General features: G+C 36.9%; 1 protein-coding gene across 2 annotated transcripts; it reads right to left on the bottom strand.

The window, feature by feature from the left end:
- Positions 1 to 130: 130 nt before the first annotated feature.
- LOC147380707 (KH domain-containing protein At4g18375-like) lies at positions 131 to 8,421 on the bottom strand. Of its 2 annotated transcripts, none has more exons than XM_086431352.1 (7): positions 8,265 to 8,421; positions 6,555 to 7,183; positions 3,685 to 4,182; positions 3,108 to 3,350; positions 2,769 to 3,026; positions 469 to 524; positions 131 to 374 (listed from the first exon to the last, which is right to left on the bottom strand). In XM_086431352.1, the coding sequence occupies exons 2-7, from the start codon at positions 7,149 to 7,151 to the stop codon at positions 146 to 148; spliced, it is 1,881 nt and encodes a 626-aa protein (XP_086287478.1). In that variant the 5' UTR covers positions 7,152 to 7,183; positions 8,265 to 8,421; the 3' UTR covers positions 131 to 145. The 2 variants fall into 2 exon arrangements, with proteins under 2 accessions (XP_086287478.1, XP_086287479.1); XM_086431353.1 differs by having other exon boundaries at positions 6,555 to 7,233; positions 8,265 to 8,418.
- Positions 8,422 to 23,411: the final 14,990 nt, after the last annotated feature.

Genomic DNA, 23,411 nt, shown 5'->3' with positions numbered 1-23,411 from the left:
TAACCAACCAACTACTCCAAAATAACAATCTGTTGGAGAAAGGGAGAACTATGAATATAAGAGGGTCGCGGGGCTTAACTTGGGTATAACACACCCGACAGTGAAGGAAAACATACACTCAACACTTCTCAATGTTTATATCAAGTTATAGCAGGTAAGTTGAATTCATTACCAAATATATCATAAGATCAAGAAAAAATGAAGGGCATTTAGTAAATTCCTCACATAAAGAACTCCGTCTAATATGTTTATTGGGAATAAAGAAGGCAACAAAACCCACCTGTCGAATGTTACTTATGTTTGCTCCACCTTTGCCCATCACTTTACCGACTGCATTTGCAGGAATCAACATCTCCAGAGTTGAAGGTGGCAATCTACACAAAGAAAAGGTAGGTACAAAGGACAGTAAAATAAATGAAATAAAGAAACAAGAAATAAAATTTAAGAACTAAAGTGCAAATCACAAACCCTGAATATGACTTGGAAGAATATGACGAAATGGATCCATAGCCATTCTCTCCAACCTTAAAAGGAGATAGACCCAAGACATAACACAGGTTATAAAAAAGATCAAAATTCAGTTTAGTATTTCAAGTGAACAACTTTGATTAGTAATGTAACAATTTCATATTGATAAAAAAGGAAACATGAGAGGGTACAAGTAAAATACTACACTCTCTATCACAAAAGTGCTACATATATTTCTATTAATTTGGACCACTAAATAAATGGGCCTGCTTCACGTACGGAAAATCGGCCTGCTTTTAAGATCCTAGCTATCAAACCTTGTAGCCAGATCATTGGCTAGGCAACCCCTAGGCTATAGTTTCAAGTGGTTGGGATCCTGGGATCTGAACCATGGTTTGGGCAGAAATATACAAACTTTAACTATAGTAGATGTTGGGGTAAATCTAGAGGTATGTACAGCCGAGACCCATAGTGTTATATGTCTAAAATATGAATCAAGAGTTCTGTTGATTACAGCAAAATCAAGAAAGAGATGTCAATATCATCTGGATAGAAAAAGGATGAAGATAAACAATCCCACAAGCAAGTATTAAATTTTGATTTCGGTTGGCATGGAAATGACAGGCAGTAGTGAAAACTAATTCAATTTGTATGGAAATGACAGAAATGTTGTGAAAATGACAAAAATATTGAGGAAACTTTGAAATTGAAAGAAATGATAAAACAAACAATAACATACCCATAAGTTATTAGAATACAATAATCAACAACATGCAATGCATAAATAAAAATCAACAATGTCCCACATTAATCGTTGGAAAAATACCCCAATGCGACCATTTTCATTGTCTCAGATCTATTATGCACAAGGATGAAAAGATTGGAGACGGTGTAGACAGTAGAATCAGAGCTGGATAGTTAAAGAGTGTACTTCTATGACCGACACACATCAATCAAACTAGAAGAAAAAGCATATACGACGACAGTAAGACAAGTTAAATGTTATGGAACTTAATGCGCTGTAGTCAAGAAACATCATGTTAATAGGTAAAGATACAAAGATGAGGATGTTAAGATGGATGTGAGGAAACACTAGGAAAGATAAAATTAGATATGAATGGATATAAGAAAATGTGGGAATAGCTCCACTAGATGATAAATTAGAAGAAAGTCAATTAAGATGATTCGAAAATATTCAACAAAAGTCAATTACGGACCTAGTTAAAAAAAACCATGATGTTGAAAGTGCTAACAACGTGAAAAGAATACTTGAAAGAACATGAATTGAGATATTAAAAATGGTTATGAACATACTTGCAATTAAACAGTGGCTTTAGATAGAATTGGATGGTGTAACAAAATTTCTTTAGCCAATCCCAAAGGCTTTGACGATTATTATGATACATTTGACTAACAATTGAATATTAAGTGATTTTTTTACAAGAAATTTGTTTTTTTTTTAATCTTATCAATGTTTTTAGAATAATCTTTAAACAACAAAATCTTGATTTATACCTAAAATGTTAATATTTCAATCTAAATCGATTGTTCGCAAAAACATTAATGACGATTTCCACTGAAATATAAATAAATAAATAAAAATTGTCAGTTTGACTTTGTCGAACCTTGTAGGAATGAAAGATTTTGATCTATCTTGTGGAAATATGTTAAAATTTAATATTGTGGCCACAAGAAGTAGTTTTTCCTAGTTTTTCCTTGGAGGGACCCATTGCATGGCCCTACATATATGTGTGTGTGCCTATATATATATGGCAAACTCTGGTTTGTATGTGTGTGCACACTTGCATATACACACACACAAAAGCACAAGCATCTTTATTGGGTTAAGGGCATAAAAGAGGAAAGACAATAAAGTTGAAGAGGTATTATTGGAAAATGTGAGAAGAGGAAAGGTAATATATAAAATTGAAAGGGCTATTTTTGGAAGGGGGGATAAAAGACAAAAGGCAATAAAGTTGAGGGGTATTCTAGGAAATAAGATAAGAGAAAAAGCACTAAAGTTGAAAGTTGCCAAAATAAGTCTTTATGGGGGATTAAAGATTGGGTAAAGCTGGGCTTGAACCCATGACATCAAAGTTGCCTTGCAATGTGTCAAACCATCTGAACTATGAGTCTAAGCTCAAATGATGTCATTTTGATTTCTACATTCCTCTAAAAGAATAAATAGAATACCAAGAAAAGAAAAATTAAAACCGTAGGGATTAGTCCATAGCCCAAAAAGGATGTGGGATATCCAGAAGAAGATTTGCGGTTGTGGAGGTAACTTGTATGCAACATACCGGTACTGATTCATAACCATAGAGGCTACTAGAGGAGAGTGTGCCCAAGCCACTTCCAGCTTCAAACCTTTGATCATAACCAATAGGAGCAGCAGGGGGAACACTCGAAGGCACTGACAGACCACCACCACCTGAGTACTTAGAATCAGCAGAGGGAGGAGGGTTGCGACCACCTTCTTTATCTTTTAAAGCATAATCTCGAAGCCTCAAAACAATCTGAATCAGTGCGTCCCGTACACTACCAACCTCTCCAATCACCTAAGCAGTAACAGAAATCGTGAATAAATAAGAAAAAATTAGGGGCACATACGGAAAAAGAACCAAGGATAAGTGGCAAACCTCAATAAGCTCATCCTTGTCTTGTGCACACTTGGGCTTCTCACTTTTTGAGATACGAACATCAGCTTTTGTCCTCTTCCTCATTTCATTAATAATTGAACCATTCTTTCCAATAATACATCCAATCACCTTGGATGGGACAAGAAGGCGAATGTTGACAGAATCACTATCTTCATTGTCATTTATCTTCCCTTGCAACAGTAGAACAGCTTCAACTGCCATGGACTTCAGATCATCCAAGGACTGCCAACCAACAGAAGTCACACATGAGCACTATTAGTATTACAATTGAACAATTCTCTTCAAGGAGATCTATTTAAGCTTAAAAATGATACATTGAATGATCAGTCTTAGCATGTTGGAACACAAAAAAAATACATTAACCGGGTAAGTTCACCTGATCTTGGCCTCAAAGGATATGTCATCAAGCAAATAGCAGACACAAAACTCCCACCTTGGTTAGAGTATTGTGTGTGTGTGTGTGTGTGTGTGTGTGTGTGTGTGCGTGCGTGTGTGTGTGTGCGCGTGTGCGTGTGCGTGTGCGTGTGTGTGTGTATGAGAGAGAGAGAGAGAGAACCTCTGTCGATGTGATAGTGATGAGGCATTCATCACGATTTCCCTTAGTATCGTCAACCTCGACACGAGCACCGCTCTCCTGCCTGACACTTTTGATTGAACTACCCCCCTTTCCAATAACACGCCCAATATTTTCAAAGGGGCACAATAATCTTATTATCAGCTCCTCGGATCGAGTTGAATTACCATAATCAGACACTATAGGAAGGTCAGATGAATACATAGGCCATCCACTCCCCATTTCCGTGTATCCATGAAGCTCAGGTACATGTGTAGAACCTATGAATGAGGAAACAGATCTAGGAGGAGGGACAGTCAGATCTGCACTCGAATAAAAACTACCAGCAGAATAAATAGGTAGATCTGACGGGATAAAGATGCTTGTAGGAGTTTCCGACATGCTAGCCCCAAGGGAAATCTCTTCTTTTGGAGAAAACTTGTACATTATTGCAGACACGGAATATAATGCTTTCTTCACAGCTTCAGCATCACCAGTTATCTGCTCAGAAAAAAAAAATAGACATAATATAAGTGAATGAAAGTCACCCTTGGAACAAATATCAAATTTTAAAGAAGAAGAAACCAATTATCAAGCAGCGCAAAAATGCAGCATTGACCAGGAAAACAAGGACATCTTTCTTGTGAATCTCATTAGCAAGTGAACCTTAGGCAACCCACCAATAAACCCAAGCTTGCAATCCGTACTGCAATCCTAATGTTCACACAAATAATAATGATAATGGTAATGCCAAATATTTGTATTAAGATGTCCATGATTATGCCCAATATTTAGGTTATGTCATCGATGATGGTGATGATGCCGAATATTTGGGGTAGGGAAATATTATGATGATGATTGATTGATATAGAGATGCTTGGAGGAGTTCACTGAAGATTTGAGATTCCACAATGTCCACGATAAGATGAGTGCAGCTTTTATCACATCATCATCATCAAGAAACTCCAAAAAGTGGAACCATATAGACTATAAGCAAAGTCAACAAATGGCAAACTTATTTACAGGGAACTGAAAGGCATCGAGACCAATGATTCAGTGATTCTCAGCAGTAACATTAATGACCTACCAAGATCCTTCTTTCTACGACAGGTCTCAATTATCATAAAGACGGAAAAATTGGGGACAATGTTTCTCATAGAATTAACTTGTGACAGTTAAATTGGAGGTGTGCTTCTACTATGTTACACAATTTAGGCATCCCAATCAACCAAAAGAGAAATTTATACGACGACAGTAAAATCACATAAGATTTCTGAAGTTATATGCCAAGCAATCAAGAAACACGTTTACATATTGAGCCGAGTTGGTATAAGGATGTTGAGATGGATGAATGGAAAAAACTAGGAAAGCTAAAATTAAAATGAGAACATTCATTAAAATGTAAAAGTAACCCAATAGGTGATAAAATACTAGCAAAAAAAATGATTCTATCATTTGTTAATGAGCAAAAAGACCAATACGAACCCTACTTAGAAGGAAAGTGCAAGTTGAAAATTATAAAAGAGTAAGAAGAAGACCAAAGCAAACATGCATTGATGTAATCAAAGCAGATTGAGGGTGCTTGAATTAATAAGAAGCGTGGCTTTAAATATAATTGAATGGAGGAACAAGATTTTGTTAAGTCAACCAAGGATTTTTGGGACAAGGCTCTGGCGATGGAAGCGACATGATGTATACAATGTACTAAAGAATAAATTTTATTAAAAGAGAGACAGCAAGACCAAAGCATGCATGCATTGACGTAATCAAAACAAATATATAATACTAAAATTAATAAAAGACTGTCTAAAAATAGAATTGAATGGAGGAACCAGATTTGTTAAGTCAACCAATGACAATGGTAGCGACATGATGTATACAACATACTGAAGAATAAATTTTTATATATAAGCCAGACATTTATAGTCATTTTCTTGGATTAATATTTGTGTAAGAGATCTTCGAGGTTGAACCCATCAAATTGAAGGTTCCATCCCATTATACAAGACAGATAACTATAAATTTATATATTATATATAGTTTTTGATAGGCATAAATTTATCTATTGACATTAAGAATCTCTACAAATCATCCATACAATAGCACTCGTGTGTCTAAAAGTTAAGTTTTGAAAAATACTCTAATAATTACTAGTCTAAAATTTCTACAAATCATCCATAAATAGCACTCAGTTATACGAGCAGTTTGACGACTAAAATTTTGAGTTTGTAGTAACAAAAATGACCCAATCCTTTTTCTTCACTTCTCGTTTTCTTCTTGCACCTAATGTTGCTTTCTTTTTTCATAAAAGTTATCCATGCCATAAGAATCATCTCAAGAATTCAAGATATTAAATGTTTGCCTTTACAAAGTTCTTGAAACTGATTTGCATATGATTTTTACTGTTATTCGCTTTTAACGAGTATGTGCATAAGATTTTCATTTTACAAGGCGGAACACTAGCAAAAGAACCTTGATATTCAAGGTGAGTTTTTTTTGACAAATACAACTCAGATATAACCAATATGAGCATAGGATATTTTTAAGATAGGAGAATTAAAGCACATTATAAGTCCAAGGTAAAATTCCATTACAACTTAAAAACCACATAGAAATTGCAAAGTATTGCATCAAAGTTTAGCTAAAGATTGCTCCCCAGATCAAATATACCAACGTGACCAATGCATATTAAGAAAGTCAAAAGTGACAACACTGATGACATGAACGAATGCCAACTTCTGGATAAAAGTAAGTGTCTAAAATCCATCACAATCTTTTACGAATTCTTATCATCGATATTCTGACTTTAGCTTCGATTAAACGGATATATCAAATAAATATATGATCCATTCACTTTTAAGAGTATTTATTACCAGAACAAAGTTGTCGAAACCCATCGCACAGGCATGTGTGGGATCATTCGTGTCCTTTGGAGAAACTTTGATATTTGCCCTCGTCCTGTTTCTCATATTCTTGATAGTTGCACCATTCTTACCAATGATAGTTGCCGCTTGGCTAGTTGGAACAAGAATGTGGGCCTCCTCTTTGTCTTTTCGTTTTTTGTCAGAAGAATCACCAACAGCGGACAATGCATTAACTATGGCACCATGGACTTTAAGAAGAGCATCTTGTGCAGGACATAGAGGCTCCATGTCATCATCATCATCATTGTCGTCAATCTCAACATTCTTCTTGTCCTTGACATAGCAATAAATTGTTATAACCCTCTCTTTTGCACCGGGAAAGGGATCAACAACCTTGATCTTTGACCGAGTCTCCTGTCTTATTGAATTGATAACTTTACCACTCTTACCAATTACACTTCCAATAACACCATCCGGGCAGAGTATTCGATAGACGACCAACTCGTCATCACCTGAGTCCTCTTGGTTGCTAAACCGTCTCTTCTGGTACTTTCCATCTCTGTCGTTATCCTTTTGGAGACGGGATCGTTTGCCAGTCTCACCCATCTTAGCTAATCAGTGATGATAAGCACTTCAACCTGAATGAACAAAATCACAGTACAATACAAGTTTAAACAACCTGTAATGTCTGAGATTCGAAATATGATTAAACTAAAGAAATAAAAAAGAAACTAACCCAAGACATTGTATCACCAATCTAAGAATACATTAAGAATAACAGATATCGAATGTGAATGAATTATAGAAAATATCCTTACGAAAAATTGCATAAAAGAATAAAAATAAAATGAAAAAGCTTTATGGAGCATGGTTTGAAATCTCATCCGAGAAAGAGATGACTCTCCCAAGTCATCTCAGTATCATCCATGAATGAGACAGATAGACATGGCATCTCAATTGTGCCAAATCTCATGAGATAAACGAGATGACTCTGACAAGATATCATCCAAGTCAGTAAAATTAAGCCAAGTCAACTGAGATTTTGTATATTTTGATTAAAATAATTATTCTTTTAAAATTTAAATATCTATTATATAAATAAATAAATAAATTGAATAAAATAAAATAAAATAAAAAATAATATATATACTCATCGACTCGTCCGAAACAAATCGGTATATATATATATCTCATCGACTCATCCGAAACAAATCGGTCTCACCCATAGACGAGACGCCAAACCAAGTTTTGAAACATGTTATGGGGTAACCAACTAATCAATCAAATACTCGTATTTCAGCCATCCAGTCTGTTTAAGATTGATCAATCACTGTGACCTATAGTTATGACACACCAATCCAAGAAGTGGTCCACCGGATCGATTCAGGAGTACCATCCTCCTACTTTCCCAGCACCACTAACCCTTATATTCCACCATATATTTCTACTTACCTACTATTTGAACAGAAACAATGATTTCTAGAAACATTAATAAGAAAATACGAGAATTAATTTATGCCATTTAAGATGAAACAACCAAACTAGGGTTTTAAATCCTCGAGAGCTGAAAAAAATCTAAACTTTCAAGAAAAGTGAATCGTTTACAAGTTATTTGGGGGAAAGAAGAAAATAAAGATGAACAAACGTCGAAAGCATGCTCAGAAGAAAGAGATGAACAACACAAGAAGTAGAAATTCGAAGCTCAAGAAAGAATCAAACCTGTAGTAATGGAGACGAACGCGACACGCACTGCAAAACCCTAACCCTAGAAAGAAATTTCCACCGAAAACGACCAAGAAAATGAGAGACCCTTCTACCATCCAGCGCTTGTGCCGTAAAATTTGGGTATTTTCGAATTTATTGGATGTCGGGTCCAACTAGAACGGGTTAACCGGACCTTGGGTCGAACTCTAACTGGATCCTTTCAAAGTTTAACCGATGATTGGGTTGGTCTTGAGTTGGACATGGAGCATCCCAGACTACTTGCGTCTGAGTTCCACTTCTTTCGAGCAAGTATACATTACTTGTTTAAAATCGTTTGGCCGTGTTAAAGGCACCCCAGTTCTGCGTAAGGGCACCCACAAACTTATTTGTTTGATTTGAGCACCTCAATATATTTCAACACCTTTTTTTTTGTGGACATGTTCATATCAACATTAACTAAGGAATGTCAACATGAACATATGTTGAAATAGGCCAAAAAAAAAAAATTTGGAGGCATGTCAACGTGCCTCCTTCAATGTTAACATGTTTATGTTGACATAGACGAGGTGCTCTAATGATGATGCTTAAATTTTACTTATTTTTACATAATTAATATAAGCATTGTTATGTTAATGATTAAAATATTCTTTGTTTTAAGTTCATTATGCGATAATTTTCTTAATTGAAGGATAATCTCAATCATAGAGTTTAATATTGGAGAGTATGAGCACGATAGAATTTAATTTGAGAGTCTAGATGATGGTATGGAGAGATCTCGAGGATTATCTATGATTTATAGGATTCTAAGAGAGAGATAGGGCCCATATCTAAAAGCTTTTTTAAATGAACTTGTGGAGGCCTTTCAGTACTTTGCCAACATCTAAATAGATATAGACCATTGTGCTAGTAGACTACCCAAGTCTACTTAAGAGACCTTTTTTAAATATTAGGCCCACTCTCTTTCAAAAGTCACAAAGAGCCCTTAAATGTTTTTTGATTTCATCCCTCTTATCAATGCATCTGCACCAATGATCTTGGAACTTCCACATGGCAACATCTCATCACATTTTGGACATTCAAACTGAGTCAAAAATAGTAAAATGAAGACAATTCTTGCCTTAAACATGTATACACATCCCAACTACCCCCTTCCCATTCCATACCTTCTTTTATTGGTTCTCAAATCCTTATGTCAAGCACATATTCACCAAGAACATACGCCTTTTTTATTGAGTTTTTTTCTACCATCTCTTTCAACTTCTCTCACTAATTTGCACCAAAATTGTGAGATTCTTTTTTACCACTTGGAGATCACACCATTCCACATCACCATTACTTCTCATCTATCCATTAGTCACCTTATCATCCACTTCATCACTTCATTTTCTCTATTTAAACTTAACCCTCCACCATTTTTCATTTTTTTGCTTTATCTCATTCCATTATAAAGCTTTGAGTTTGGGAGTTTTTATTTTTATTGTTCTTCTATTTTATTTTATTTTTGTATTTCTTTTTCATGTCTTGCCTCAGCGCCCTAAGGGACTCTCACTCTCAAGGTACTACTCCTTACACTAAACAATCTTCTGCCTACTGTTGCCCCCCGCCCTTTCCCATGTTAGACTGCGACCTTTGTTAGAGCTTAAAGAAGAGGTCATTCATTTTCTTTTTTGGAATTATGGAATGTATCTATGTTATAGACTTTATTTCTCATGGTTTTTCTCATGTCTTTTTTTATATGTTTTTTCCCTTCACACATTTTAGACACCCCATTTTTTGCATCTGTCTAATTTGACAATTCATCATCCGGTTGTTGTGGATTCCTAATGATTAGTGCAGAATATGTAAAAAAAGTTGAAAGCTTATGAGATCCATCTTCCAATTCTTTCTATATTTTTTTTCAAATCTTCATGATTCCAACATTTATTACTTGATACGTTTGACTTAAAAATTATGCACACTTATAATCGCTACACCATATACTTGATTCAGCAATTACGTATGTTTAGGTTCGCCATGCATTTCAATAACCTTGAGATTTTGCAACGTTAGGAAAATATGACCTCAAGACTTAGAAATAATCAACATTGAAACTGAAATAAGTTGCTCACCAAAATTTTAAAAATTTAACAAAATGATGAAAATACCCCTCATGGGTCCCACACCTCCGAAATGTCTTGAAAGTATCATTGTTATTGCTTAGAATGTGATTTTTAGTTTAACGAGATTAAAATCGATGAAAATAGAAAAGTTTATAAAAAAAAATTGTAAAAATAACAAAATACCCCTTGACATTTTCCTTTTATTTATTAGAAACCTTGATTTCTGGGAAAACATGACTAAAAATAAACTTCAAATAATATCCACACATATCGAGTAAACCTAGAGATCTCGCACTTCAGAAGACAAATTTTCTCATATAAAATGATGAATTTCACATAAAATGACGATTTCCACTCGTAGAATGACATGTATAGCCACGTGAAATGACATAATCTAAGTCATAGTCAGAAACTTTAAACTCTGATTCAAAATTAAAATTTTTAAAATTAATCATAAATTAGAAAAAATTAAAACATTAATTTTAAACTTTAAAATTTAAAATACAAAATTGATTGTCAAACCCCTATCAATCATGTTGTAAGTTTTTTACTTATCACACCCCAATTCAAGGAAACATGAAACTAATGGCGGAATGTCAATGGTATTTCTCTAAATCAAATGTTGGGATTCATTAACCTCAAATTGTAGAATCGTAATCACACATTAACTTAAAACTCAAATTAATCAACCCGTCGATGCAAAATTAAAGTTGATCAAACCAATTAACATGAATCGAATCAATCACGAATTAAAAATCCATCCAACTAATCAAACATTCAATCAAAACCTAACTCATCCAATCAAACCTCAAAGTCTCCAATCATTAAAATTTGTCCTTGACTAACTTTAAAATACAAAGCAAGGAAATTAAATAAAACCTTAATTTTAAAATCAATCAAATTAACCGCCAATCAATTAAATCTCGATCAACTGAAATCACTTAAAATATGTAATCAATCTCAAATTAAGTTAATCAAAATAACATGAGCAACATGAAAAGCATGGAATCACTCCTAACATTCATAATACTACAACCTTCTTTAATGAGTTGGCCAGTAAAACTAATTAAGGAAGGAAAAAAAAATAGAAAGATATAAAAAATGGAAATAGAAAAAGGGTTTTATAAAAGAACCTCACAACTCTTCTCTAAGGTATGATGGAGATACACAGCATTAAAGAAGATGACCTCTTTACTATTCTCTCACACATGACAGCAAAGGGAGACACTACTCAACAGTAGGAAATAAAAAAGGGAAAAGAGGAAAAAAGAAAATAAGATTGACCTCTATCCGTCGTCTTCTTTAGTCAGTTGTAACACCTTCAGTTACGCCACTATTCTACCATCCTCTTCCTCAACAACCCCTTCATCATCATCATCATCACAACGAATACTGTGACCTTCCTCTTCCATATTCTTCTTCATTGGTCACCAGTAAAACTTTCGTTTCAACCATTTTTTTCTCTTTTTCCTCCTCAATATCTCAGTCATGGTTCTTCCCCATTGACGTCATTAACATTATTTTCATCCGTCCTTTTCTTCACCTCTATCACTATCATAGCCAAACCACCTTCCTCTCCACTTCTCTAGGACCTAAAAATGCCCCCTCTATATTTTATCTTTTACTAAATTACCATACTAGCAATCGTAGCCTCCCCTACTCTCTTCTTTTATATTCCTCTCGATTTGAGCCATCCCAAGTAGCCATCCTTCAATCTCTCTTTAGTTTAACTACACTCACAATCCTTTTGGCCTCTTCTGCCCATAGTACCATCTTCATCTCCTTCTTTTTACATCTCATAGCACCAACCATCCTCCGTCTTATATTTTCGACCTGTTTTTTTTTTTTTGGTTCAGTAGCTAAGTACGACCCCAACCATGCATGACTTATAGTAGCCACTATGATGTCTCCCTTCCATTTTTCTATTTCATTCTAGTTCGATTAGAATACTCTCGATGTTCTATAAAAAATAGTAAAGTAGGTCTGAAGGAGCACTTCCACAACAACCCCATCTACGTTGTTCGTTCAAGGTAAGTTTTCGATCATTTTCTTTTCATATTTGCCAATGGGTCCCTATTATTATATGTTTTATTCTATCCTCTTGTTCATGCTTTTATGCAAATGTGGTGATCTTATTGTTGAATGATCCCCACATTCATATTATTTATTCATAATTTTTTTGCCCTTCCTATTGTTGATTCAACAATATTCGTATTTATATGATATGGTAATATTCATGTGAATGACGATTTCATTGGTTCAATGATGTTCTTCCTTGTTTGATAATATTTTCATTCATGATGTTCCGATTAATTTGATGATATCCATGTGTATAATGGTATTTGATCAATTTGGCGTTATTCATGCCCATAGTGATATTATACATCGTAATGATCAACTTGGCAATATTCAAACTTATGATGATCAATTCGGTGATATTCATACCTATGATAATTTGGTCGATTTGATATTATTCATATTCATATGATGATCTGGTTAATTTAGTGATATTCATGTCCATGGTGATATCTTACCCTTTTGAAAAATTAATAGTGCATACTACAATTTTTACCCATTAGAAAATTAATTGTACATGTGATAACATTTACCAATTTGAGACTTAATTGTGCATGTGATAACATTTACTAATTCAGAAAAATTTTATACGTATGATGACATTTATTATTTCAAAAATTAATTGTATATGTGATAATATATACTCGATTAAGAAATTATTATATATGACATTTCTATCAACTATGGATTTATTATGCATTAGAGGATTTGTATCAATTTGGAAATTATGAATGCATGAATATTTAAGCAATTTGAAAAATTATATATGCATGTGTTAAGATTAGACTCGTTTGAATTTTTGACCATTTTGATAATTATTAATACACATGGAATTTCACCTAGTTTGGAAGAGATTTGTGCATATTTGACTTTTTTGGTAATTATTCGTGCAAATAATGACATTTGACTATTTTGGCATTTGTTTGTGCACATGGTAATATCTGACCAATTTGAAAAGTATTGATGCATGTGACAATTTAATTGAATTTCATTTTTGTAAAACTTGTCACGTAAGCCTTAGAGCATTGCACGTAATGTGAAGTATTTTCAATTTACTCATTGTTTCCTTGTGTATGGATTTTGATGAAGTCATAGTCATACAAATTTAATTGGTTAACATGGCTTGAAGTAATGATGATTGGACCTTAGCTTGGCCCTAGTATTCTATTTTTGACCTTAAGATTTTCTTTGATCATAGTAGAGATCAATCACCTCGATTAGGCGGGTTCAGAGTCTAATATCTTTCGAAACCCGTAACCCTTACCCATTTCTTTTACTCGTGGATCGATCTGGATCCGTTTGGAGTTATTTTGGTTCCTAGACCTAAACTAGATGACAACTCCCCATTCCCTGAAAATTTCCCATTTATCATGAGACACATTTTTATTATTTAGTAAAAACGTATCAAGTCACTTTCACACATTATATCTATTATTACACCAAGCGAAATAAGAGGCACTCGTATTTTAATCTTTAATGTCGACTTTGAAGTAAAATGACATTATAAAGGTTTAATTTTTGCGAAAAGTTGGGCGAAAATTTTGTAAAGGTATATAATGTCAATTTTTCATAAAATCAACGTTATAAACTTTACTAAAAAATTATAAAGATGTTTATAACGTCAATTTTTACAAAAGTAGACGTTAAATTTTTTTTTTTATTTTCATGATTTTTCGCACGAATTCTAGAAAAGTTTATAATGATGGTTTTTCCTCAAACCAACGTTATAAAAACATTAATATTATATATTTTTAGCTTTCTTTCCTCATCTCAATTTATTTTTCTATGCTTCGAATCTAACCTTAAATCATTTTCATATTGAAGACCATGATGAAAAGAAAATAAATTTTAATTTCATTAAGACTGTATTGGTAAGGAAGGGTTTAGGAAATTGTGGAAGTAAACTTTAATTTGATAAGTTGAAAAAGGAAGGAAAGCAACATGACAGAAATAGTCAATAGGTGCTAGTTGTTGAAGTTCAATTTCTGAAATAATATATTGTAGCTAAAAAGCAATATATATATATATATATGGGTCCCGTTCGCTGTTCGCTGCCTCACGGTTTGCCTAACGCTTTAGTAAACTTTTGTGGATCGTTAGATATAACGTGATCTGACGGACAAGATTGAATCTCGCAGTGATTTAACGTTTCAATTATAATTTATCGATATTTACAGCACCATTCGTATATTTCTTAATGTAGACACCTCAATTTGAACGGGCCACTTCTCGAAAGGGCCCAAAAATATCGATTTTCCAAATAAATGGGCCAACGGGCCTTAAGGGCCCAACTCATTGAAAAGGGACATTTTTACCAAACCGAGGCCCCTAAGACCTCTCAATGGTTTAGGAGGCCACCAAAAGGACTCGGCCTACCTTACGACTTCCCAACATTCACCGCTCCGCTTCCAAAATAAAAAACGTCAAATTTTCGATAAATTTCACCAACGGGCCTAAAAAGCCCGATTCGCCAACACGTGGCATTTTTGATCAAATTAATGATTGCAAAAATTTAAAAAAATTTTAAAATTAAAAAGGTGAGACTTGAGATGCCTACCCCTCTTCTACTATCACCGCTCCGCCTCCGTATTCGTAAAAACCATTTCTAAAACCAAGCCCAACACTACAAAGCCCACAAATCATTAACCATATCCAATTCATTATCCAACCCACAACCCTAACCCATAAACCACAACCCACATCAACCAATCACTCTTTTATCATCAAAAGATGACACATGTCATCACCCCATCTCACCTCCCTCACCCAACTACCTACCCCATTAATTTGCTTTAAATCCCATCTACCCACACATCAACCCATCACCTTTTCTCTCAAATCAAACACATTTACCCACACCCCTAACCTATACCTCCCCTAATCTACCCTCATCATTCCCTACAAAACCTACATCTACAACCTAAACCTACACCATCCTCTCAAGTCAAACACTCAACCTCTCCCATTAACCTATCCCAACCCTTCATTTTCACCCACTGTGGACACGGGATTTTCAATGTTTTGAAAACATCCCTCCACTTTGGGGTGTTTTGGAGTCGCCACCATTCATTTTCGGAAAGGGGTGTGAATGGTCACCCGAATTTGTATTTTTTGAAAAACATGTCATTTTGACATTTTGATGACTCTCGTTGGATAATGCATGTTTGGTCCAACCTTGATTCAAAGGTAAGGGGGTCCATTTATGGAGTAGGGAAGGTGTTAGGCACCCTACTCCATCCACGTAATGTGGTAACCTCGGATTCGGTTTTTTTTGGAATAAAGAAAATAAAAATAAAAATAAAAACATTTGATGTGTGCCCTCAAGTGTGAGGGGTTTTCGATGTAGGTTCAAATCATAGAGGGCACCCTTATGAAGAAGGGGCCCTTGGGTGATTTAGACCATAGTAGTGTGTGTGAAAATGTGGGAAAAGGGGAGAGTAGAAGAGGGGGTTAGAGGGGATGGTCCTTTTGTTGAACCCACCTTGACCCTTCCTTGACTTCCTTTGACCTTCCTTGACTTCTTCTTCCTTGCTTGATTTGTTTGAGAGAAGTTTGAGAGTTGGGAGTTGAGAGTAAAGGTAGTAGAATTGGTTAAAAGAGAAAAGTTGAGAGAGTGGTTTCTTTTTTATCTTTTGGAGGGTTGGAGATGGGATTTTTCATTAGTGATTGAGAGTTGAGAGTGATGGGGTTTTTATAGAGGTTGTGGGGTTATTTTGAGGGTATAATGGGGTGAAGGATTGGGAAGTGGTAGAATGGTGTGGGGTTTAAGAGAAGGGTATGTGTAAATTGATGGGGTTTGAGGGGTATTTAGGGAAGGGGGGTTAAATGGGTGAGTTTTGACCCAAATGGTTTGGATCCAACCCAACCCATTTGGGTTGAGTGTTTGGTGAGGTGAGTTTAAGATGGTGGTTGTGATTAAATGATGTTTGATTTGAGAGAATGGGTGATTTAATGAGGTGGTTGATGATATTTTGGGAGGGTGAAGGAGATGATGACATGTGTCAAAGTGGGTGGAAATGAAGGGTTGAGATGAATTGATATGAAAGGATGGGTGTTTGATTTGAGAGAATGGGTATAGGTGTAGATTGTAGAGATAGGTTTTGTAGGGAATGATGGGGGTAGATTAGGGGAGGTGATAGGTTATAAGTGTTTGATTTGAGAGAATGGATAGGATCGGTTAGGGTAGGGTTTGGGTTGCCTTAATTTTTGGAGGCCGTAATGGAGTTGGTTGGTTGGTTGGTTAGATGAGGGAGGTGAGATGGGGTGATGACATGTGTCACACCTTGATGATTGTGGTGATTGGTTGTGATGTTGGATTGGGTTGAGTTGGATTTGGGTAATGAATTGGGCTTTGGGTTTTGGGCTTTGGTAATGGATTTGGGTTTGTATAGAATGGGCTTGGGTAGTGAGTAGTATAAGAGTGGGTTTGGGTTTGGTTAGAATAAAAATGGGTTTGGGGGTTGAGTTGAGTGGGCTAGTTTTCGGTCCGTGGGCCACGTGAGAAGCCTTGGGCCGTTTATTGAAATTAATATGACAAAAGTTATTGGATTTTTGTAGGTTTGGGTTTCGGAGTCCATTCCGATTTTTATGATTTTTGGGGCATTTCGCGTCGAGGGCCCGATCAAATTTGGGTGTCTACAGCTGCCCCTCTTTGCAAGATGAACGTGCAGCAAGAGAAAGAATAGACGAAACCCTGATTTGTACGGGCCCGAGGATTTTGCTCAGACAAGTTTGAAAACACTGATTTGATTTGACAAATTTGATGGTAAAAAGTGGCTACCCAAGCACGGGGTCTGACAGGGTGAGCCTTTTGATTTCCTTGACCTCGTGGCGCGGAGCTCGTGTGAGGTCTCGGATTTGTGATAATTTGGAAAAAAACTTTGAAATGGGAGTTTTCTAACAAGTCTTAGACAAATGAGTTGAGCTTTTGCAAAAATGCAGTTTTTCAATTTTTTTGATTTTTTTTTTGATTTTTTGATTTTTGACTTTTGATTTTTGATTTTTTAATTTAAATATATATTTTTTTTTGTATTTTTTGATTTTTTGATTTTTTTGATGATTTTTTTTTTTAATTTTGCATTTGATTCTCAATGGTACAAGCAATATGGTTGTTAACCGTTGTCACAGATCCAAGAGAGAGTTTTGCCGTCGGTGCACAGGCAATATGGTTGTTAACAGCTGTCACTGATCCAAGAGAGAGTTTTGCTGTTGTTGCAATATGATTGTTAACAGCTGTTACTGATCCAAGAGAGAGTTTTGCCGTCGGTGCACAGGCAATATGGTTGTTAACAGCTGTCACTGATCCAAGAGAGAGTTTTGCTGTTGTTGCAATATGATTGTTAACAGCTGTTACTGATCCAAGAGAGAGTTTTGCTGTTGTTGCAATATGATTGTTAACAGCTGTCAAAAGAAACTCTCTCAAGTCGAAACCAAAGGTGAAGGGACTTGAAATTCTGCTGTCATCACTTGGAGGGCTCCATTATAGTTTTCTACTAATATGTTGATATGACCTCAAGAGTCATTGCTCTTGAAACAGTGTTAGAAAACACGGTGGGCCACTGATTCACATCCATAAGGATCTTAACAAGGTTAATGTGATTCATGATAACAACGGCAGTTTCTCGAGAAGCTTCTGACTTCAATCCAAATGGTTTTGGTTCAATCCCCCTTGGGAATGTTTTAATGTACTTATCTCATGATTAAGGTCATGTACCCACAATGGTTCTCCTCAGTAGGCCTGGAGAATGATCTCAGGGGGGGATTGCTCATGGTCCCTGTTCTGATGCCTTCACGTCTTCCCTGGTGAGTCATGATGTTTCGGATACTGAGGTGGCAGTGATGAGGCAACTGCTCCAATCCATGCCTTGGAAGATACATTTGAATTTTTTTTTTTTTTTATTAGAAAATAGGTTTTTTTACTTACTTGGCCTCAGGTGTATCTATTGCTTTGAAAACACGAAGTTTGAGTAAGTCCTAGATTTTTCATCACTGGCCAAAATAGTAGTTTTGAAAGTATTTGAATTTTTGGTGATTTGTCTTTGTCGAATTGATATTAGATCCAAAATATGAAAACTTTTCGAAAAACCTTTGTTATCTCGATGATATTTGTGTTTTTGCCAACTACTGAGGATATAGATGTCAGCAGTTCTCAGGCTCTTTTTAGAGTCATCCCCAGTGCCCCAGTACTGGGTGAATATCGATTGAGCATGGGACTTGGGATTTTGGGATATTTTTCGCCGTTCACAGTTTATACTCATGCGGGCCAGGAGTTCTTTTTTTTTTGTTTTGTTTTTTTTTTTTTTTTTTGTTTTTTTTGTTTTTTTTTTTTTTTTTTTTTTTTTGTTTTTTTTTTTGTCCCCTTATTGCCCCTGGTGCCAGTTACGGTTTTCACCAGACCCGGTTTCCACATTTTTGCGCATCGATGCCTTTTTGGGTTTTCATCGTGCCGGTGGTTTTGATCTTGCCATAGTCTGATTCTTTTACTCATAGCGCCCTTTTGGGTTTTCACTATGCCCTTTCAGACTACGCTTGTATTTTTTTGAATTTTTACATTACAGATCTTGTTTGGAGCCTCTGTGTCTTTGTGGCTTGGTGACTCAAGTTGAGCTGCGAGGTCGGCGACTCTACTCTTGTAGTGGCGCTCTTTCTTGAGTAACAGATCTAATTTCCCCCTCGAGTTTGCTGACGACTATTCGTGGCTCGGCAACTCAAGTTGAGCCGCGAGATCAATTACTCTACACTTCGAGTACTCTTTTTTTTCGAATATCCGACCTGGACTCCCCTCTCGAATCTTCCAACGACTAGCAAGACTTTGGGATCCGGACCAAGCGCAAGATCATTGGTGCTGCCACCGTCGTTATGATGCTTTAGAACATTCCCTGATCCGAAAAGACTTTTGATAGGACGAAGTGTTGGCTAAGGCTGAGTGTAGTGGAAAGGTACAAAAGGGTTAAGGTAGGTTCGTCTAAAGTGGGCTAGACTTGGGGTTCGTCTATTTTTGTTTCGAAAAGGTGATCTATGTCTCCTCCCAGCGTCTCTCGAACTTGTTTAGGCTGGAGATTTGGGTCGAGCTCAGATCAAGTGTCCGAGTTTTTGAATTTTTTGAATTTTTTTGGTATTTTAGCCGTTCACAGTTTATCCTCATGCGGGCCAGGAGTACCTGATGCTTTGACTTTCTGATTTTCTTTTCTTTTGTTTCTTTTTTTTGTTTTTTTTTTTTTTTTTTTTTTTTTTTTTTTGCATTGACTTGCCCCAGTCTTAGGTTAAGAAATGAACGTGATGGCTCAAAAGGGTTGACTAGGGTTAGATAGTTGTTTTCAGGATAGCAAAGATGGCCTTTCGTCATCTCAGGGTCAGATCTCAGGCGTAGTATTTCTTAACGGTGTCAGCATTGATCGGCTGAGGGAAGACTTGTCCGTCCATTTCTGTAAGGATCAAAGCTCCTCCCGTCATTACCTTCTGCACAATGAATGGTCCCTCGTAATTTGGTCTGAATTTTCCCCTAGCATCTTCTTGTATTGGTAGGATCTTTTTCAAGACAAGGTCTCCTGGTGAGAAATTCCGAGGTTTGACTTTCTTGTTGTAGGCTCGAGCTATTCGTTTCTGATAGATCTGTCCGTGGCAAATGGCTGCAAGGCGCTTTTCTTCAATCAGATTTAGTTGATCAAATCGGCTTGAACCCATTCTGTTTCATCCAACTCTGCTTCTTTTAAGATCCGGAGGGAGGGAATCTCGACCTCGACGGGTAAGACTGCTTCCATTCCATACACCAATGAGTACGGAGTTGCCCCAGTTGAAGTTCGAAATGAAGTCCGATAAGCGTGAAGGGCGAAAGGCAACATGTCGTGCCAATCCTTGTAAGTGACTGTCATTTTCTCGATGATTCTTTTGATGTTTTTGTTGGCAGCCTCAACTGCTCCGTTCATTTTGGGTCTATACGGTACAGAGTTGTGATGAGTGATTTGAAAGTCTTCGCACATCTTGATCATGTCCTTGTTTTTGAAGTTCTTGGCGTTGTCTGTCACTAACCCCTGGGAAGCCCATATCTGCAGATAATATTGTTCTTGACAAACTTCAGAACACTGCTCTTGGTGACATTGGCATAAGAAGCTGCTTCTACCCATTTTGTAAAGTAATCGATAGCGACTAGGATGAAGCGGTGCCCATTTGAAGCTTTTGGCGAAATCTGTCCAATAACGTCCATGCCCCAGAGTGAGAAGGGCCAGGGAGTAGTCATGTTGTGCAATTCTGATGGTGGCGCGTTGATCTTATTGGCATAGATCTGGCAGAGATGGCATTTACGGACGTGTTGATAACAATCACTTTCCATGGTAGTCCAGTAATATCCCATTCTCATGATCTTCTTAGCAAGCATGTGACCATTCATGTGAGGTCCGCAGACTCCACCATGTACGGTTTCGATCAGTCGTTTTGCTTCTAGTTCTGCCACACATCGGAGTAGGACTTCATGATGTGATTTCTTGTACAGAATGCCATTGCTTAGGAAGAATTGGCCTGCTAGCTTCTGAATAGTCCTTCGATCATTAGACGTTGCGTCTGATGGGAGAGTTCGATCTTCGAGGTAGGCTTTGATGTCTGAATACCAAGGCTTTTCTTCAGATTCTTCAACTTCGACGGGTAGGCAGTAAGCTGGCTCGTCTTGAAGTCCGATCTCAATAGGATCAATGACTAAGTCCTCTGAGATACTGATCATAGAAGCGAGCGTTGCTAGTGCATCAGCAAATTGATTCTTGGCTCTCGGCATATAAGTGAATGAGATTCTATCGAAGCGTGAGCTCAATTCCTCTAGATACTCATGGTAAGGGATCAATCTTTGCTCTCGAGTCTTCCATTCTCCAGTCGTCTGATAGACTACTAAGCTTGAATCTCCGAAAACATCGATCTCATCTACCTCGAGATCCAGTGCTGCCTTTAACCCTGCTATGCACGCTTCGTATTCAGCCTCGTTGTTAGAACATTGGAACTTTAGTCTGATTGCAATTGGCACGTGGGACCCATCTGGTTTGATCAAGACTGCCCCTATTCCGTTTCCCTTCTGATTTGCTGTCCCGTCAAAGTACATTTTCCAGCCTGATTCTTCGTCATCATCCTCAATCTCAGTGAGCAATATGGCTTCGTCAGGAAAGTTTGTCTTCAATGGTTCGTAATCAGGCAATGGATGCTCGGCTAAGTGGTCGGCGATGGCTTGCCCTTTGATGGCCTTTTGAGTGACATAGGTGATGTCAAACTCAGATAATAGTAATTGCCATTTTTTTACGACCTGTCAGTGCTGTTTTTCGAAGAGATACTTGAGCGGATCCATTCGAGCAATGAGCATAGTCGAGTAGCTGAGGAGGTAGTGGCGCAGTCGTTGAGATGCCCAGACCAATGCACAACAAGTCTTCTCGAGTGCCGAATACTTTGCCTCATAATCAGTGAACTTTTTGCTGAGATAGTAAATGGCTTGCTCTTTTCTACCTGACTCATCGTGTTGCCCCAGTAACACAGCCCATAGACGTTTCTTGCACCGAGATGTACATCAGTAAGGGTCGTCCTGGCGTAGGAGGAACCAAGACCGGTGGATTGAGCAAATATTTCTTTATCTTGTCGAAGGCTTCTTGACAGTCTTCGTTCCATGCTTTCGGCATGTCTTTTCTGAGCAGCTTGAATACTGGTTCACAGATAGGCGTGAGTTGCGCAATGAATCTGCTGATATATTGTATTCTACCCAGAAATGCTCGGACATCCTTTTCTGAAACCGGTGCTTTCATTTCAAGAATATATTTGGTCTTTGCTGGATCTATCTCAATGCCTCTTCTACTGACGATAAAGCCCAATAGTTTGCCTGATGTTGCCCCGAAGACACACTTTGCTGGATTGAGCCTTAAGCTGTACTTTCTTAGCCTGTCGAACAGTTTCTTGAGATTTATCAGATGATCTTCTATACGCGATTTAGCGATCATGTCATCCACGTAGACTTCCATTTCTTTGTGGATCATATCGTGGAATAAAGCCGTCATTGCACGTTGATAGGTTGCCCCTGCGTTTTTAAGCCCAAACGGCATGACTTTGTAATGAAAAGTACCCCAGGGTGTAATGAATGCCGTCTTCTTTCTCTTGGTCTTCTTCTGCCATTTTTATCTGATTGTACCCAGAGAAACCATCCATGAATGAGAACATACCATGCCCTGCTGTACTATCGACTAGAGTGTCGATGTGAGGTAGTGGAAAATCGTCCTTAGGACTGGCTCTGTTCAGATCCCGATAGTCGACACACATTCTTACTTTCCCATCCTTCTTTGGTACCGAACGACATTGGCTAGCCATTCGGGATACGTGGAGACGGCGAGAAATCCTGCTTGAAACTGTTTCATTCATCACTTCATCTTTGACTTTGAGTGTCCATTCTGGCTTAAGTCTTCTTAATTTTTGCTTGATCGGCTTGCTCCCAGGAGCGATCGGCAGTTTGTGACAACGAGATCTGTGTCCAAACCAGGCATATCTTTGTAGGACCAGGCGAAGATGTCTTGATAATTACGCAATAGTTCGATCATTTCTTCTTTTTGCTGAGGGGTTAACAAGTCTCCGATTTTTACAACACGTGGGTCATCTTCAGTGCCGAGATTAACTGAGTCTGTATCCTCAATGTTTGGCTGAACACCTTTTTCATGTCGTTCTAACAGGTCCTTGATTTCTTTAGGAGGGTATTCCATTTCATCCTCAGACTCTTCTTCAATTCCCATGAGATCGAAGTCGAGTTCAAGATCGAAGTCATACTCGTCCTTTTCATATTTTGTTCTGTCTAAAGGTCCATTCGATTGAGACAAATCCCTTAAATTCTGAGAAAACTCTTTTTTTGATTTTTGGAATATATCTGTTTTTTTGAGATTTTGAAAGCTTTTTGATTTTTTTGTTTTTTGTAGACTTTTTGATTTTTTTGATTTTTGAAGAATTTTTGATTTTTTTGATTTTTGAGTATATTTTCCGG

Source organism: Akebia trifoliata, unplaced genomic scaffold (assembly GCF_017979445.1).
Source record: "Akebia trifoliata isolate Shusen 1 unplaced genomic scaffold, ASM1797944v1 Contig01075, whole genome shotgun sequence".
Classification (NCBI taxonomy): Eukaryota; Viridiplantae; Streptophyta; class Magnoliopsida; order Ranunculales; family Lardizabalaceae; genus Akebia; species Akebia trifoliata.
The sequence above is the reverse complement of the archived record's forward strand: the minus strand, read 5'-3'. Positions and strand labels throughout refer to the sequence as shown.